General features: G+C 41.8%; 1 protein-coding gene across 10 annotated transcripts in view; it reads right to left on the reverse strand.

Annotated features, from left to right (window-relative positions):
* EHBP1 (EH domain binding protein 1) overlaps positions 1-18,129 on the reverse strand; it is a 334,374-nt gene that overhangs the window by 41,216 nt on the left and 275,029 nt on the right. For 3 of the 10 annotated variants that reach the window (XM_019549195.1, XM_019549192.1, XM_019549197.1), the window contains 4 exons: positions 8,511-8,624; positions 3,703-3,830; positions 940-1,081; positions 682-788 (listed from right to left, as the gene is read on the reverse strand). In XM_019549195.1, the coding sequence (XP_019404740.1) occupies positions 682-788; positions 940-1,081; positions 3,703-3,830; positions 8,511-8,624 (491 nt within the window). The remainder of the gene's footprint in view (positions 1-681; positions 789-939; positions 1,082-3,702; positions 3,831-8,510; positions 8,625-18,129) is intronic. The other 7 variants (XM_019549196.1, XM_019549198.1, XM_019549194.1 and 4 more) reach the window with 6 other exon arrangements.

The raw sequence follows: 18,129 nt of genomic DNA on the forward strand, positions 1-18,129 counted from the left end.
AATTGACCACCATCAAAGACTTATGTTATGCTCCTAGACAAAAAATTCAGGTTAAAACTTGTTCTTCCTGCTTCTGTCCCGCAGCTGTCCATCAAAAGCAGCTTTCTCCCTGCGGTCTATCAAATATTTCCCTCACAAATCAATTTTACACATGATCAGCCCATACCCCTACTGAGCTGAACCTCCCCGTTAATTAAGTGAAGAAATTACCATATATATTATATTAATGCAAACATCATTCAGCTAGTAATTCACGGCTGATCTGGATAATGGAAAGGTTGAACACCCATTAACCCAAGCCAACAAAATGGGTTGGCTGAGAAATTCTAGCAGGTCTCATGTGACTCTTCCCTCTAACTGCAGCTCTGCGGTATCTGCTATTGTAATAATTAAAATCCTCCCGGTAGATCAATACTGGAATCTCTTTATGGGAAGTGCCCTGATGGAAATGTCTCAAGGAAGCTGGGGCTGTGGAACTCTGAAAAATTCATTTTTTTTATCTGACAATTATCACCACACTGCAGACTAATTCAACAGCGCACCCCTCTCACTCTGCTTTGAATGCACTGGAGATTGACATCTAAAAAAACCTAACATCTCATTTTAACAAATAAAGGCACTATTTCCACATACAGTTTGGAATTATCAGCAATCATGAAACCAGACAAAAAATTAATATACATTAAGCACTTCATCTTCTGATGGCTTCCTCTGAGTTTCAGTTATCGCAGCCTTCTCCTCATTTCCTCTCTTTGTATCTTCCTGTATTGATCTCTGCCTTTTCATCTCTTGAAAAAAGGGGAAATACATGTAAAATTATTATAAAGCTTGATATTTGTGTATTGAAATGTGGACTTACATTATCAGGTTTTTAATATATTTATTGTTAAATATTATTAAATCATAAGATGGGAAAACATGTTTTATATTTTCTCCTACCTGGTCTGTTCTCAACATATTGACTGAAAGACTGAAGCTGAGTTTTTCTGACTGTAGAGTCCTTGCTAAACACAACAGGATTTCTAAAACGTTCTGTTGCTTTTTGTAATCGCTCAGCACGATGTTCTTCTGTTCCATTCTGCTAGAAAAACAAGACACACAACAGATTCTTTTGTTTACAAATGTGAAGTCACAAATTGGAAAGGTATGTTTCAATGAGGGAACATAATGCAGGTTTTGAAGACAGAATTTCACAATTCAGATTGCAGTTTATATGGGATAAAAGTATCAGCTGCTGAAAAAAGGAGAAGAGTAATGACCTTTTTTTTGGTGGTGATTAACTGTTTGTCTTTTTGGCTTCTTTTTGCTGGTGTCTGTGTTACTAAGCGGTAAGTTTGGTTAATTATGACCAATATCTCTTGGTGAGGTAGATTTTAAATAAAAGACCACTCTTTTCCAACTTTGATTTGTCAAGCATTGTATATATTATAGTGCCAAGCTACAGTGTGTATATCCCTGAACATGATCGGTATCGTTTTAAAAGCATGTTGCCTTTAGTCTTTTCTCCCTCACTATTCTACCCAGGAAAGAATTCTATCATTTTGTATAGTCCCACAGACTTGTATGACAAGAAGAACTAGTTTCTAATTTTATGCCCATTGAGATAAACCACTAATGCTGGATGAAGGCTAAAAGGTAGGATTATAATACTACCCCACTGAACTGCATTTCATCAGCTATAACTTTCCAAAGCCAGATTTGTAAGTAAGCCCTTTACAGCTAAGGAAACTACAATTATCTTTTCCAGAGCTTCCTATGTTAATACTGGTAACAAATTCAAATGGTTCTATCAACATGAAATATCCCAGAAGACTGAACCACTGCAGTGTGTGGAAACTGCAGATACCGAGGTGCTGTGTACCAAACAAATATTTCATTTTATACCTAATCTTTTATTATTTTTATTAAGTGTTTTGAAAGTAAATAGGGAAAGGCTAAGATGCATGACTAATAGCTAAGCCTGCTGAATGCTGAAACTGGTTATCAAAAGCTACCAAGACTTTGCCCTTCCCCTGCATTGAGACAATCAGTAATGAGGGAGTTCTCCAATGGCCTATTCTCTAGCCTCAAGGAGGCCTGGGATACAGAATCCTCCAGGGAAGGTAACAGTTTATCCTTTTCCACAAACACAGAATGCCTCATTTATAAACGTGTAAACTGCATTTTATTAAAAAACAAATCCAACTCAATGCTGAAAGCTCTAAGAGAACAGATGGACACCATATATTCCTTATAGGACCATTTTAAAAATCTTTGTTGAAAAGACACACACAAAGACAAACTGTCAAGTCGCACCTTTTGCTGGAGTAACTTAAAAAATCAATTAATACAGAAAAGCTCTATAGAGAGAAATACCGTTTCCATCAGGTTAGCTGATAGCAAATTGGCCTAATGGAGCTGCCTGCATGTCATTTATTGAACTAAGCTTAAAAAAAAGTATACTTTTCAGCTGTAGGAACTGGGTTATGATTCTGGTTTTAAATAAGTGGTGGCTTCCTGTTGTAAGCACAATAGCCATCTGACTGTCTAAGCTCAAGTCTTTACCAAAATAAACAAACACGGCTAATTTTTTAGACCTGGCAACATGCTAAAATATCAGTGCGATTAGCCAGTAAATCCCATTTTAAGAAACCTTTTTATGACTAGGGACTTCTGCCACTTTACAAATGTATTCCTCTAAGCCCACTAATTCAGTTAGCCTTTTCAATCCATTGTATTATTCTTGGGCCAGCTTCATTTTGCATTAAATCCACTGCAGAAAGCTAAATTGAACGCAAAAATCAGACTTGATCCAGGCTTCCTTTTGTTCAAAGATAGAGACCGAAAGTCCTCTGCTGCTGCCACACACTTTCATCACCAATTTATAGGAACCGACAGTGTAAGGGAAAAGCAATGAAAGTCATTGTTTTGGGACTTCAAAGCATCTCTGTATCTGGGGAAGGAAATCCTTTCAGTCAGCAGTGCTGTCCCTATAGTCTCCAGGTGGGTGAAAAGTTATACAGAACTGGAAGTGCCCCAAAGCCATACAGATATTAATGACACACATGGGCCAATTTTATTTGGTTATAATAACTTAAGGGGCCTAATTAAGAAAATGGAATGGAAAACTGACTCATAGGCACTTTAGGTTAAAACTGTATACAGTATAGAGTGGCAAAACATACTCATTACATGAGAAACATGCATCAGATAGACTTCTCTTAAAATTAATTTTCCTCAGTTATGACCCAGCCTCTGGAATCCACAGGCATGTATTTGTTGTTGCAAGGTAATCTGGTTTTCTTTTGCCTGGGACAAAGCTGGAAAGGGAAGAAAAGATACTTTGCTCCAATTCTGCTCTAATTGAAGCCAGTGACAGTTTTGCTATTTGCTTCTGCAGGAACGGGACTCTCTGAGTCTTCTTTTCAGATTTAAAAGATAGATTGAATGGCAAAAATTCTGAGACAGTTCCTATAGATCTTACTATTAAGCCAGCCAATTGCAAGTATCACATGATTAAAAAAAATCCTCACATAAACAGAGAATGTGCTGATGAACGCACCGAAAAAACTCCAGTGCCTTACAAACTGTGCAGTTGTACTGCCCAGCAGATTCCACATACTTCTTGTGCAGGGTTTGATAAGAAATCATTTTCCTCATCATGAAGTACAAAACAGAAATCAGAACGCAGGTATCGAGACAAAAGCATTAATCAAAACTTACCTTAATGTCTTTCTCTGAGCTATCAGTTACAGCTTTCTGAGCAGCACTGGAGAGTGAATTTGCCACCTGTGGCTGAGCTTCTAGGAGCTTCTTCAGTTTCAAATCCACCAACTTACTGTTTTGTTCTGCTAAATATGCAAATACCACATACAACAGAGTGAGATGCATTTAAATGCAGAGTCACTACAATAGGGTACCATTTTAAGAGTAGATCACATTCATATTGCTATCATTTTAAACTAAAAAGGGAAAACCAAGAAGAAAATGATTTAAGCACATATTGAACAAGACATGTACAATATGTTACATGCATAGACATTTCCTACCTCTTCCCAAAAATATATATTAAAAAAGCTAGCACTTAGTTAAATGCCACCAAATAAAGAGTTGTACTATGTTTTAAGGTAGTTAATGAGAAACAATTTACTTTGAAATGGAGTGTTAAAAATTCATTGGATATTTAGTTTCTCATAACAAGTTTACCAAAAAATGTTGATTTAATACGAGATTTCTTAGCACAACACAGCCTTGTAACTACAGTACTACATAGGTAGTAGGGCTGTGTGAAATGTTGGTCCCTGATTCAATTTGGCGGAGATCTAGCCCAATTCGGTGACCTAATCTCCAAATCCGAATCGAATCAGAGGACCCTTTAATCTCTCCAAATCAAATTGGAGAGATTCAGAAAAATTTGGACATAAGCACAGCTTTAAATGTTTTTTCTACACACCTCTAGGTAACAGGCAGCTTGTGAACACTGCGATGCTGGGGTGGATGTAGCATCCCACAGGAGTGTTGGGGGCTCCCCAGCACGCTCGGCACCAGATGCAGAAGTGGACCAGAAGCACTTCCAGTTCACTTCCAGGTCTGCCAGGGAGCGTGCTCCCCCCGCTTCCTCCTGGCTTGGGCAGATGTGGGGGCCAGTGAGCTTTCCAGCGGAGATGGAACTGGATCGGAAGTACATGGTCCGCCAAGCACGTGGAGGGCCCCCCCACACTCCTGTGGGATGCTCCATCCACCCCAGCGTCACAGCGTTTACAAGCCGAGCTGGTACCTTGAGGTATGTAGAAAAAACATTTAAAGCTGTGAATATATCCGAATCACTGATTCTCCGGATCAGCATTGAATTTTCAGATTTGGACTCAGCCGACTAGAATCAGGGACAGTGATCTGAATCAACAAATTGAATCACTGTCCCTGATTTGGGCCAAATCCAAATTGAATAGGGCCTGCTTCGCACACTCCTAATAGGTAGTTGTCTAGTAATGAGGTATGATGAGTTATGAAATATAGGGCACATCTACACGAGACACATTAATGTGCATTATCTTATTTTAATGTGCATTACAGGAACATGTCTACACATGTGCATCCTTAATGCACACTAAAAATGGCAAAATTTGATACCTGCAAAAATGTTGCAAATGCAGGTATCAAATTTAGGCACAATTATCATATTTTCGCGCATATAGCCCACACCCATGTATAACCCACACCCATGTATAACCTGCAGAAAATTGTATTTTTGTAAAATAGTCCATGTATTCCCCGCACCCATGTATTCCCCACACCCCAAGACATGGCCGCAAGCGCGGGCTCTGCTGGGCTCGAGGGCTCTGCAGGGAAGGGGAGGGATGAGGAGCTGCGAGCCCTGCTCCCGGCCGCCGCTGCCAGCCACACTCTCACTGCCCACCTGCAGCTTCCTCCCAAGACATAGTCTCAAGTTCGGACTCTGCTGGGCATGGCTGCTGGAGCCAGAGCCCGCAGCCGGGGATGGGCTTTGCTGTTCTAAAGACTCTGCATAGCCCGCACCTTTGTATAGCCCGCACCCATCTGTCAAGTTTGTAAAAACGTGTATAGCCCGCGGACTATATGCACGAAAATACAGTAGTTAAAATGCATTAACACACGAGTAGACGTGACCTGGCAGTAACTTTAGTGCTGGGTCTGCACAGCCACTAGGGACACATGGCAGAGCTGCAGGGACTTGGCACTAACTTTAAGTGCCAACTCCCTGTCAAAAATTGCTTAATGTGCATTCAATTCAGTTGCACTTAAATGCATACTTAAATTCACGTGCCCACAGTGGAGTAAGCAATAGAATAAAACTTTACTATTCCACAAAAGGGCTTGATCCAATACCCAGATGTTCAGACTTCAACAGGCTTCGAATCAGAGGCCATATATATACAATACTACAGAATTTCACTTCCTGTTAATGATTATTAGACTCTGTGTACTATATAGATTTTTTTGGATTTGAGAGGTAGTCATATACATACATAAACACATACAGACGTATTACATATGTATACATAATAGATATATAAAGATGTATAAAACAGGATGTATTACAGCTCTGTGAGGTAAAACTGGGGGAGGACAGGAGTGGCACTATCTGAGCAGGAGTCCTTGGATGTATTATGTAAGCACAGTGGTGCTTGGGATGAGCATGCTAAAGAATAGCAGTTTCTACACATATTCAACTGATGCAGCATGCACTTCTTTCACTGCAGTCCACTGTGCAATGTGAAAGAAAATGGAGCTATGCCCATGACTCAACTATGTTCCTTCCCAGACTTGGAGCACAGTTGACAGTGTTGACTAAAATACTCATGGTGTGCTTACAACCAAATTAAGTCTGTGTGCAACAGTACCATCTTGGGATAACTTCTACCTAAGACAGCAGGAGTATGCGTAACTAGGAAGTTATGCACCCTGGGTAGTGGTGATGGTTGGAGTAGTGATGGTGGCTAGGCTGGTGACAGTGGCTGCCATTCCTGTGCTTACAGAGGCATCCATGGCTGGCACCCCAGCTGCCCACCCGTAGTTATGCTTATGAAGGATAGCTCTTCCCTCCTCTGGCCCACTCATGCAGGTTGTCCATAATTCACATGCATGCACATATGCACATAAACTCCATGCAATAATCAGAATACAGCTCACGTTTTATAAAGCACACAGTAGCGCATGGCAGCAGCATTAGTTAAAAAACACTGATGCAATATTTAAAATCAACAATGTCAAATTTTTTTCAAAATAAATGTTTTTAAAAGTTCCCTTTTTCCTCCTCTGTGGATTGTGCTTAACATTCTACAGGAAGAAATGGGATTCAGCAGGTGACAAATTCATTAATTCAGTCAGTGATGATTCCAAACAACAAATTCAGTTACACATTTGCCTTTAGATACTTAAAAAGACTTGGGGCAGCTGGTGTAAATTGTCAGATTTCCACAGAAGCCAATGTGCAATTGATTTGTATAATGGCATGGTAATATTCTGTGTATTATTTGCCATCCCATTTCTTCTTTGTTTTAACATTTTGAGCGTTTTTTTTAAATGACTGTTGCATATATTCTGCTTCTCAATGATGCCCTGACCTGCAACTAGTGCATTTTTCCATGGTAAGCACAAAGATAAATATTCATTTCCTTCTTTCCTATTTCTCCCAAGTATAAACCAGCATTTACTGGAAAATCTGTTGACAGGTTTCTATTAAATATCAGCTTAGCCCAAACACTGGAAACATTAGATATATCTTCTACATAGAAAATATCAAATTGGAAAAGATTATGATTCAAGCATATTAAGGTTGAAAATTAGCCTGCTATGAATCCCACACTGAAGTTGTTACTAATTGTTGCTTCATCTGAAAATAGCAGATTCACCCCACCCAAGAAATGACCAGGTTACATGTGCAACTGACTGTAAACAACACAGTGTGTGACTGTATATGTAAACTGAAGCTAATATGTACATTAAGTTTAATGCACACTGGGTTACATCCAGCCACTATGGGGAGAATTCAAGTCAGAAGATGCCATGTGAAGGAGGCTTAGGGCATGTCCTTGGACAGCCCTGTTCCTGGCACTGCTCTGCATGGGCTCCATTATCTTAAGCTAAAATGATGACTACAAAGGGCAAAATAAACAGCTCAGAAACGCACCATATTGTAGGGTGCCATATTACTAATTGTGCCCCCTTTCTTTACTCCATTAGTAGCAGACAGGGTGTGCAGATTACAAGCCTCTGCCAGTGCTCTATGCCACTGCAGAATCATCTTTGTACTGAGAAGTTTTTCAGTCCATGCCTGTGCATGGTGCAGGATTTCCAAATATTTCTAGAGAGTTGGGGGTTATCCTCATAAGAAATCATTACTACTTGGCCAGCTTGTGGAGTTCTAGAATAATACAGATGAAAACTGGTATTAAAAATTGTTATGTGAACTTTGTAAAGCATCTCAAGCTAAGAATATCCTGGTTTACACTTCATGCACTCACAAACAGAGGGAACTCAGTGGGAATAAGTACAGCAGAATTTGGTCTCTTGCTAGATAGGATGAATGATACAGAGTTTTAAAAATATTATATACATAAAGGAACAGTGATCAATAGAACAAATGAATAGTAATCCCAGATCACTGAGCACCTGGGACCAGATTTCTCATGCAATCCTTTCACACCTTTTAACATACAAACCTCCCTAGTTTTGCTGATTGTGGAATCAATGCCATGTCATTTCTCTGAGTTCTGCTAGAGAAACAGAACCCTTTCTTAAGCTTTCCATCTCAGGCAAATGGGAACAGACACTGACATTTACCACTCTGCAATATTCCTTTTGTTGCTGATTTTAAAATTTGAACCGACAGTAAACAGCAGCCCAAATGATTCCCAGAAGTGAAGCTGCTTAAGGGTTAAAAGGTCTGAAATTACAAAGTTTGGCTAATGTTACAAAAGAGAGACATACATTGATACAGATGATGAAGAGTTAGTCATGCAAAATATACAAAACACCATTATTTTAATTACCAGAAGAATCAAGGTCATTTTCTAGGTTAGTAAGTTCATCACCACCTTCTGTAACAGAGCATTCAGGAACTTCCTCATTAGTATCTATTTCAATATTATCATCCTCATCCTCATCTGTAGGAACATGTAGTATTAAGGTTAGTACCTGCTTTATACATGCACCACACCAGTAAAACATTAGGGTTTTAGTGGCACTTAAGTGCAGCTTGAACACAAAACGCAGTCACGTCCTCAGCCCCTAATGAAGTTTCAGTTTTTTCACAACATTTAGATTTTTAAACTGATGTAATTCAGAACACAGAGACAGTTGGCCAAAGCAGAGGTGATAGGTGCACAATCATGGCAGAATTTAGCCTCAGGGAAAATATTCAACTTCACAGATCTGACCAACATTGAAAAACACATGAGGTTTTCCTTTCAAACCTCTGCATTTTAACAGGCTGTCTGTGAATCACCTCCCTCCTACAACAATTCTTGGATGATATAAAATACATTATTTGTCATAACCATGTACACATCTAGAAAACTGTATTGCTCTGTCACAGCACCAGTTTGAATAGTGAGGATTGCTTGCAAGGTATGGAGACTTTTAATAAATAAAATAGTCTTCACTGTACTTTGCACTTCTTTAGGACTTTCCACTGAGCATGTCAAAGCAGCTTACAACCATGACCTATGCATTAACCCTGTAACAACCCTTTGAAGTAGGTGAATATTATCATTCATGTTTTGCATGTTGGCTAAACCAAAGCATAGGAAGGCAGGGTAACTTGAGGAAGATCAAGTGAGAAGTGCTACTGTGGAGAACAGAATCTAGGAATCCTCACTTTCTTGATGCTACTAAGAGATAATATATAAGCATACTTTACAAAACAGTACGCTTGTTAAAGCTAGTTAACACCTTCAAAATGCTTAGTCACATTTTATTTAATTCTTTCTAGTTTCTATCATTTCAAGGAAAGGCTTTTACTGATCATATACTGTTATGTGAGAAAATGATCAAGGGCTGGTAAGAGAACAGGACGGGGAGAAATGGAGCAGTGGAATAAATATTATTTAAAATATGGGAATTTGGATTGGTACGTTTTGGTAATAAGAAGCAGGACCTAACCCATAGCACCCAAAACCTTGCCTCTGAGTACCCAAAGATTGGGAAGTTTGGGTTTGGATCTGTGCCGTAAGTCTGATCCAGCTCTGGAGGGGACTTTCTGAATTTTGGGGAAATTTGACCCTCAGTAGTGGTAACAGTTTACTTACCGCTTTTTCTAATGTGATACAGTAAACTTAACAATAACATTATATGTAATATAATAATAAAAGTACATAATTTGTGGTTATTGTGGTTATCAGTGAAAGCATACAATACAATGACATAGTCTATCAATTTAAACAAGAGTACAATCAAACATAATACAGGATGATACATAAAAATAAATAAAATGAAGTAATATGTCAGAATAAAAAATTAAAAACAGAGACCTCTACTGGATTTGGCACATTCTTTGTGCAAGTAGCGTAAACACACCTACACAATATAGGACAGGCTGTAAGTTCTTAGCAAGGAGCCAATTATTTTTTTCATCATTAGCTCATTACTTAACATTTTCCACTACTGGAGATACCCATTCCCCTCATTTTGTGACAAGACTACAAATAGTGACTTAGGCTGCCTATCTCATTCTTCCCACAGGAAAATAACCTGTCCACGTATGGGGTCTGACAGCCCCTTCCCATGATGACTGCTGAACTCATTAGAATGAACCACAATCTCATAATAACCTCTTGTATTTTGGTTTTGTACTTCACACGGATGGGTTTCTAGGCCAAAAGAGTTCTTTATTAATTTTAGAAAAGGGGAAGTCTGAGAACATCTCACTGCCTGCATATCTGTCTGTATGCTGGTGTCTTTAATTCTTAAATTGATAACTTGTTTTAAATATGGATATAACTTGTATGGGTATAACAAATAACTTGTTTTAAACTGTCAGCACATTTCCCAGGCATTTGTCTGGTGGAGAGTATAAATGTTATTTAGCCATCAAGATAAGGGTTTATTTGGAAGAGAAGAGTCTTCTAACATGACTTCTTAAGGCACCTGACAAGATACAAACTCTAATTTTTATCCAATCATTTAGAGTTCTTAATTGAGCTACAGTGTAGCTCTCATGAGTCCCCGCTGTCATGGAGTTTGGTAGAGATAAAAGCTACCTTAAAAAGTAAATAGATTTTTTTTTCTATTTGAGAATGAACTACAAAGTCAGCACTACACAGTTCCCCTCCATACAATAAAACAAACTCTACCTTAGCTCTACAGACCTTTAGTGCTACCAGTATCACCCTTCTACGATCTTATTGTAAAAGGCTCAAACTCCAACCGAGGCTTGTTTTGCTTTAATGTTTACATTTTCAACATGTTTATTCCATCTTAGATTTTTATTAAAGGTATTTAAATGAGGCATTTTATTGAGGTATTTAAATAAGGACACCACCTCTAATTTATTTTTCTGTAGAAATCTTGTTTCTTTCTTTTGTTTCCAAAAACCAATACCTTGGATTTAGCAGTTTTGAGCATCTATACATGTGCTCGGCGGGCTGGGGGGAACACGGACATGGGAAGGGGAGCTGCTTCAATTAGAACGACTCAGAGAGCTATTCTAATTAAAGTGCCAAAAGCATTTCGTGTATCAGCATCCCCACACTTCAAATGGCGGCAAAGGCACTTTATTTAAAGCTCATTGAACAAACTTTAAATAAAGCACCCCTACTGCCATTTTGAAGCATGGGGACACTGATACACAGGATGCAGAGGCTGGTTGGAGCATGGTAATTACCACACACCAGCAGAATTGATTAACTGAGTCTGCTCTGACATGCTGTAATTACAGCGTTGATTTTCAAGGTATGCGAGATGCAGCATATTATTGAAAAGCATCTAACAACCTCTGCAGGCCTATCTGGGATTCTGACACTAACAGCACATCCTCTGCATAAAGCAAGAGAAGGACAGAATCCTTCAATATTGTGGGTGCGTGGCACTGATGCCCTGTTAGCATTTATGTTAGATTATTTAGGAATAGGTTAAAAAGTAGCAGAGCAAGAAGACTTCCTTGCTGTATATCTATCTTAGTTTAGAAACTACTGGAGAAGGCACCACCAATCCCATAACACACCCTAGATGTTGTATTTGAATAGTAAGCAGTGATTAACTGTGGGAGAGCTTTATGACTGATGTTACTGCCAGTTTATTCCATAATTTAGTTGCCCTATGCAGTCAAAAGCTCCCTTTAGATCTATGAAGGGTATGTATAAATTATTTTGTTTTTTCATATATTTTGATGCCAGGTAATACAGCACTAAGCATTGCCCTATACAAGAATAGCCTTCATTGAAACCAGACTGCTTTTCTCCCAGAACGCTTTTTTAGAGATCCATGTTTGTAGATAAGAGTGTAAGTGTCTCAAATATTTTGACTGGAATACGCATGAGACTAATGGGACAATATGCTGCAGGATAGGACCTCTCATGACTTTTTTTTAAAGATTGGGGCTATTTTATTTTCATTCCAATACTTAGGATACATGCCTTGTAAAATTATTATGTTAAACATTTTGACAAAATTGTAGACCACCAATCAATACATTTCTTGAAAATTTGTGGGGGGAAGAAAATGAAGGCGGAGGGAGGGAGGCTTTCCACAACTCAAGAAGGATATATGTATGATCTGGTGTGTTTCAGAGGCAAGGTAATGACTGCTTGCGATTTAACAGATAACGTTTCCTTCAGGAAACAGCCATCACTTCCCTCACAAGCTGAGAGTAAGTGACCCTAAATATGAATTTTGCAACTCAGGTTTGCTCTACCAGCAACAGAACTAGTGAAGATTTCCATGAACGTACCCAGACTACAATTCCTTATTTCTCCTACCTGTGCATCTGCAAAATCACTACAATTTCTACTCTTTAGTTCACCCTGTTTATTTTTACCAGTCCTTTTCCTTCTAACCCACCTGGGCTCATATTTTCTTTTTAGATTGGTGATTTTCAACCTGTGGTCTGCAGAACCCTGGGGGGTCTGCAGACTATGTCTAATTGGTCTGTGAAAAATTACTATGATCAATCAAAAATATGTGATTACCCACGCTTACAATTTAAAGGGGTGTGCACCTCCATTTGAAATTTCCAAAGTGGTCTGCACCTCCATTAAAAATTTTTTAGGAATCCGCAAATGAAAAAAGGTTGAAAACCACTGCTTTAGATAATCAATACATTCAATAATGATGCGCTTAGTGGAGGTTTTCTGATAAAAAGTGTGGTTCCTGCAGTGATGGAGTGGAGCAAAGCATTCTGGAATACATTAGCATGTCTACCTGAGGCACTAAGCTATTTCAGTATTTTATCCAATGACTGTTTAATGCAAAATGCATAAATGGCCCTTGGACAAGGGCTCAGAACCTAAGTCTCTGCTCCCAGATGAATGCTCTAATTGGTAGGCTACACCCATGCTCCCCTTTCACTCCCTCTCTTCTGTTCCACTTTACGTGGATTTTTTTTTTTGCAGTGGCACAACTTCAACAAAAAGGTGCTATCAGCTCAGCATAGTTTATAGAGCATATAGCCTGGCTCAGGAGTGAACAACATAGATCAATAGGAGGCATACAGCCTGCCTAATTCTTTATTAAACAACTTTATTAAATGAGAAAGGATTTGAAAAGAAAAGTGGGGAGTCCTCTGTCCTCAGTTCACGGCAATTGGTTAACCTGTACATGAGCCTCGGTGCACAATCTAGTCTCCTGCTTGCAAATATGCTTAGGACTTGTATCTCATCAGAGCAGATCCGACTAGTGGAAGCCCTCTTTTGGCGAGTGCCCCTTACAAGTGGCCCTCAACACAATTTCAGCTGTGTAGTTGTATAAGTGGTTAGGGTACTTTCTTGCAAGATGTATGATGTAGATTTTAATTCCCTCTGCTTGAAGAAGGTATTGAAGTTAGGTCTCCCACAACCTGGCTGAACAATTTAGCCACTGAGCTACTGTGTAAGGGGAAGCCCTCCCCTCCCCTCACCCCACAACTACACACTCTCACCCCCACAAAGTGGCTGAAGCTTCTGTGTTCTGTATGGAGCTCAATACTGTAGATGTGTATAGGGATGCTATGAGAAAACCTATTAATCAGGACCCTCAGAAGACTCAGGCAGAGGAATATCTACTCTGAGGATCCTAATTAAGCTGATGCTTGAGACAGGGGCTGAATTGTTCAGCCTTGACAAGATGGCAGCTAATGTAGATATGGGCAGAACCAGAACTTTTTTGACCAGTAAAGTTCCCTGGGTGCCTACTCAGAAATGCCTGTGGGTCCAGAGCAGGGGTTTTGAGGATTGCATATTTGGATTGAAGTGCCTAAATTTTACCAAAGTCCCATTTCAGCAAGCAAGACTGTTTACTTCATCCTCAGGTAAATAAGTGGATGAAAGGAGAGATGCCAAGTTACACCAGAAACAATATTATTGGTAATGACCTTAATGTGGCTGGAGTGATACAGTTTTATATAGTTCTTTACATATATACATTATACAGTTTCTGCCCCCATTTAAGGTTGGATATCTGGGTTTACGCTCTGGTCTTAAATTATTTTTGAGTCACCAGTGAGGCATGTGAATGAAACCAAAGGGAATGTCCAAAGCAGCAGGAAGTGCAGACAGACAATGAAAAGATGAGCTGAAAATAGACTGAGAACTAAAGAGATATTTGAAAGATTTTAGAAAGATTTTAAAGTGGCAGCAGCAATAGAATGTGCCACTGTCTTGAAGCAGGGGTGATTGATATATGTTGCTGTGCTTCCTCAAAGAGTGCCTCTTCTTTTTCTCATCAGTGCTTTCAAGATGAGTCTCAAGTCCCCTGTCATATCTCCTTTGAAATTCTGTAGCACGAAATACAAAGTATCCTATAATGCAACTTGGAAATTAAAGTGGCAGACTGCAAGGTATCTGAGTTGGAAAACAGTAAGGAGTGATTTTTAGAAAGGTACTGGGATGGCACAGAACTAAAAAGGTTGTTGAGTGAAGTGGAAGAAGAAAACAGAGGGTGTATACTGGAGGAGGGAAGCCACATCCGTTTCCACATCCCCTGTCTCAAGCATCAGCTTAATTAGGATCCTCAAAGTAGATATTCCTCTGCCGGAGTCTTCTGAGTAAACATGCGCTAGACCTAGCCTGGTCTGTAATTTGAGGAGCTCCCTATCAAGTCAACAAGAATACCAGCATTCAGCAAGTCACTCATTCAGCAAACTATTCAGAGATTCAAAGAATCAAAAGTAGAAAGAAAAATAATTTATTTGATGGTATTTAGGGCTTGGGATACTACGTGAATGTTTGTATTGCCTTAAATGACCTGCTTTTTCTTTATAAGACATACATGCCAGATACTGTGTTTAAATCAAGGGCAGCTACTTCTGATACTAAAGGAGCAAAAATGTTGAATTCATGGGACATTTCCACTTCTAATCCTGGCACTTTATTACCTGCAAAGTTCCCTGATGACTTGACCCAATACAGTTTTGTTTCAAGTCAGTAAACTTCAGAGGAGAATGTGATTATCATGACACTGCTACTCTGAAAAGTTTACTTTAATAAAAGGCTAATATTGTTTAAATAATCCCGAAGGGCTTCAAATATTGCTCAAAACTAATGGCATGTTAAAAAAACCTTCTTCAGGTTTTGCAAGTTCCAAATTTTTCTCGTGTAATAATAATGGAAGTATGTTTGAACCAATTATACCTGATAAAAGTAACAATGGGATAAAGAGATAATAGTTTTCTTTTATGAAAAGAACAAATGAGTAGTGGGAAAAGTTTGAGGCACTTGGTGTAAAATGAGGGTGCATACTTAGTGGAATAAAAAAAGTAAAGATCTGTGGACATGATTCCTTTTAAAATACATGGAAGTGGACCCGAGAAACAGACTGCACCTTAATCAACTTTTGAACAGAGCAAGCACAAACAGCATTTAGGGAGTAATGCCATAGGGGGTGCATCCACACATGCAGGCACGTGCACTTACAGCAGCACAAATTTGAGCTGGGGATTTATGCCTCAGTGTACTTGTCCAGACATGCATTTTGGTGTGGGGCAAGTTGTGCTACCTGGGGAAAAATAAACCTGCCCAGCTCCTCCCAGATCTGCAGCCAGGCTGAGCTAGAGCTTGGGGCCAGCACCTGTGGGGCCAGAACCAGAGCCTGTGGCCAAAACCTGCCCTGGTGAGCTGCTCAGGGCTACTTGCTCTCTAGAGTTTCTGAGGCCCAGCTACTTGGTATCTGGGGACACCACCCCTCGTGCCAATTTGACTGCTGAAGCAGCTCTATCCTGGAGTGGCCCCTGCACCCTCTACCCACTGCAGCAGTCTGACAGTGGGGGCTGCTTTCTGGCTGTGACCTGCCGCCACCTATGACAGCACCCACCCCCTTGGATCTGCAGCCCTAGGGCTGCGTGCCTACCAGACCCGAATGGGGGATCCCGCTTTGCCATCTGGGCAGCTATCACCAGAAGACGTGCTCCTCATGGTGGCCCACTTTGAACTGTCAAAGCATGTCCTCTTGGCCCCAACTGGCCAAGATGTCAGCCACCTCATCTTCCCTCCAGCTGGGTCCCCAGTGCTGGCCCTTGACAGGCTCCTCTGCACAGGTCTTGCCACTTGTGTCACCGGCAGAGATCCTGTAATCCCTGCTTATGAATTGCAAATACTCTGATAAGAAACCCTAATTCTCTCATTAAAATACCCAAAATAGCATTCCTCAGCTATTAAAATGTAATGCCACTATATATAGGGAGATCAGTTGGGCAATGTTTTATTGATATATTTATAAGTGTAAAGCAATTTGGAGGGGGAGGGTTGGGGGAGTCTGTGGGTGCGTGCAGGGCTTGTGGGGGTGAGGTTGGGGGGTATGTGGCTTGTGCAGGGGTTTCGGGTTTGTGGCTGGGTAAGTGGATGAGGTGTTTGTGGGGGTGGCCTGGGGATGTGGGTGTTCTGGGTGGATTGTGGGGTAGGGGGGCTGTTTGGAGGGTTGAGTTCCCTGTCTTCCCGTAGGGTGAAGCCTACCCACACAGTACACGGACTGCCCCCCTCAGCAGGACCCACAACCCCACCCCACAGGGCATATGCCCCTCTTGCCCAGCACATATGCGCCCCCATGGGGCCCACATGTCCCCCTGTAGGGCTCTCATGCGCTGCACGCAGGGCCCCAGCCCTCCTGCAGGGCCCAGAGCTCATCCCTGGAGCAGCAGCGGCTGTGGGGCACTCAGGACCTGCTGCAGCCAGAGCCCCCAGTGGTGCAGCATGGCCACAATCACCTCAGAGCTGGCGCTGCCTGTGTTGCTCATCGTGGAACTGGCCCAGCTTAGCGCAATGTGGAATGGGGCTGTACAGCTTCGGACAGCTCTGGGGCTGCTCGAGCTGTCACCCAGAGCCTGGTCCAGCTCGCAGCGAACGTGTGTCACAGCAAGAGTAGCAGCAGCGGCCATGTGGCTGCTCAGGGCTTCCTGGCACAGCCCTCCCACACGACCTGGGGCAGCATGGCTCAGCCCCAGCTGCCTAGCACCTAGTGCTGCCTGTGCCACATCATGCGGGCCTGGCCTGGCTCAGCATGGTGCCATGCACTTTTAGGCAGCTCTGGGCTGCTCAGGCTGTCACCCAGTGTCCTGTACCGCTTGCGGGGACCACCTGTCATGCTGGGCTGGGTCCTGCATGCATGGAACTGGCTTGGCCCGACGGCACACGGGGTCCGTGCACACAGGACCTGGCGCGGTGCGACAGGCGGTCCCCACGAGTGTCGCGGAGCCCTGAGTGACAGACCGAGTGGCCCAGAGCTGCCAGAAGGCACACGGTGCCACGTAGCACCAAGCCAAGCCTGAGTGATATGGCACACACAGCACTGGGTGCCAGGTGGCTGAGGCCAAGCTGTGCTGCCCCACGCCATGCTGGGGGGGCTGTGCCAGAATGCCCCAAACACCCTAACGGAGGCTGCTGCTGCGGGTGAGCTGTGGGCTGTGTGCGTGTGTGTGTGTGGGGGGAGGGGGTCTGTGGGCCCTGCACAGGGACTGTGGGCCCTGTGGGGGGTGGCCAGGGAACCTATCCCTCCCAAGCTGCCCACCACCCATGGTCCCCCGCACCCTCACAGCTCCCCCCGCACTTACCTGTAATGGAACCAGGGTCCAGGTCACTGCAGCCTGGACTGCTCCTTGCCCCACATGTGCTGTAGCATGCTGCAGCATCCGGGCAAGGGGCAGGCACAGAGACACTCTGGCCAGCTACCAGAGCACTGCTTTGGAGGACCTGGGCCTCCAGCTGCCTCAGGGCATGGTCCTGGACTGTGCCTTGTCCTGCTTTTTACCTGAATATCTAGGTATCAAATTTTGAGCCCACACTGGAAGGTTTTTTTTTTGTTCCCAGCCTGCCTCTTGTCACATCTCAAACTGCTTTGAAATGCAGCAAGAGGTACGTATGGGCTCATCTGGATGTGCCCAATGTGTACAGTTTTAAAACAACATTGAAGAGAGACCAAAATACAAAAGTAAGAATTGCAGCATAGGGCCTTTTGGAAGAATATGGGAAGTGTCAGGATAAAATAATG

This window comes from Crocodylus porosus, unplaced genomic scaffold (genome assembly GCF_001723895.1).
Source record: "Crocodylus porosus isolate Cpor-Errol unplaced genomic scaffold, CroPor_comp1, whole genome shotgun sequence".
Classification (NCBI taxonomy): domain Eukaryota; kingdom Metazoa; phylum Chordata; order Crocodylia; family Crocodylidae; genus Crocodylus; species Crocodylus porosus.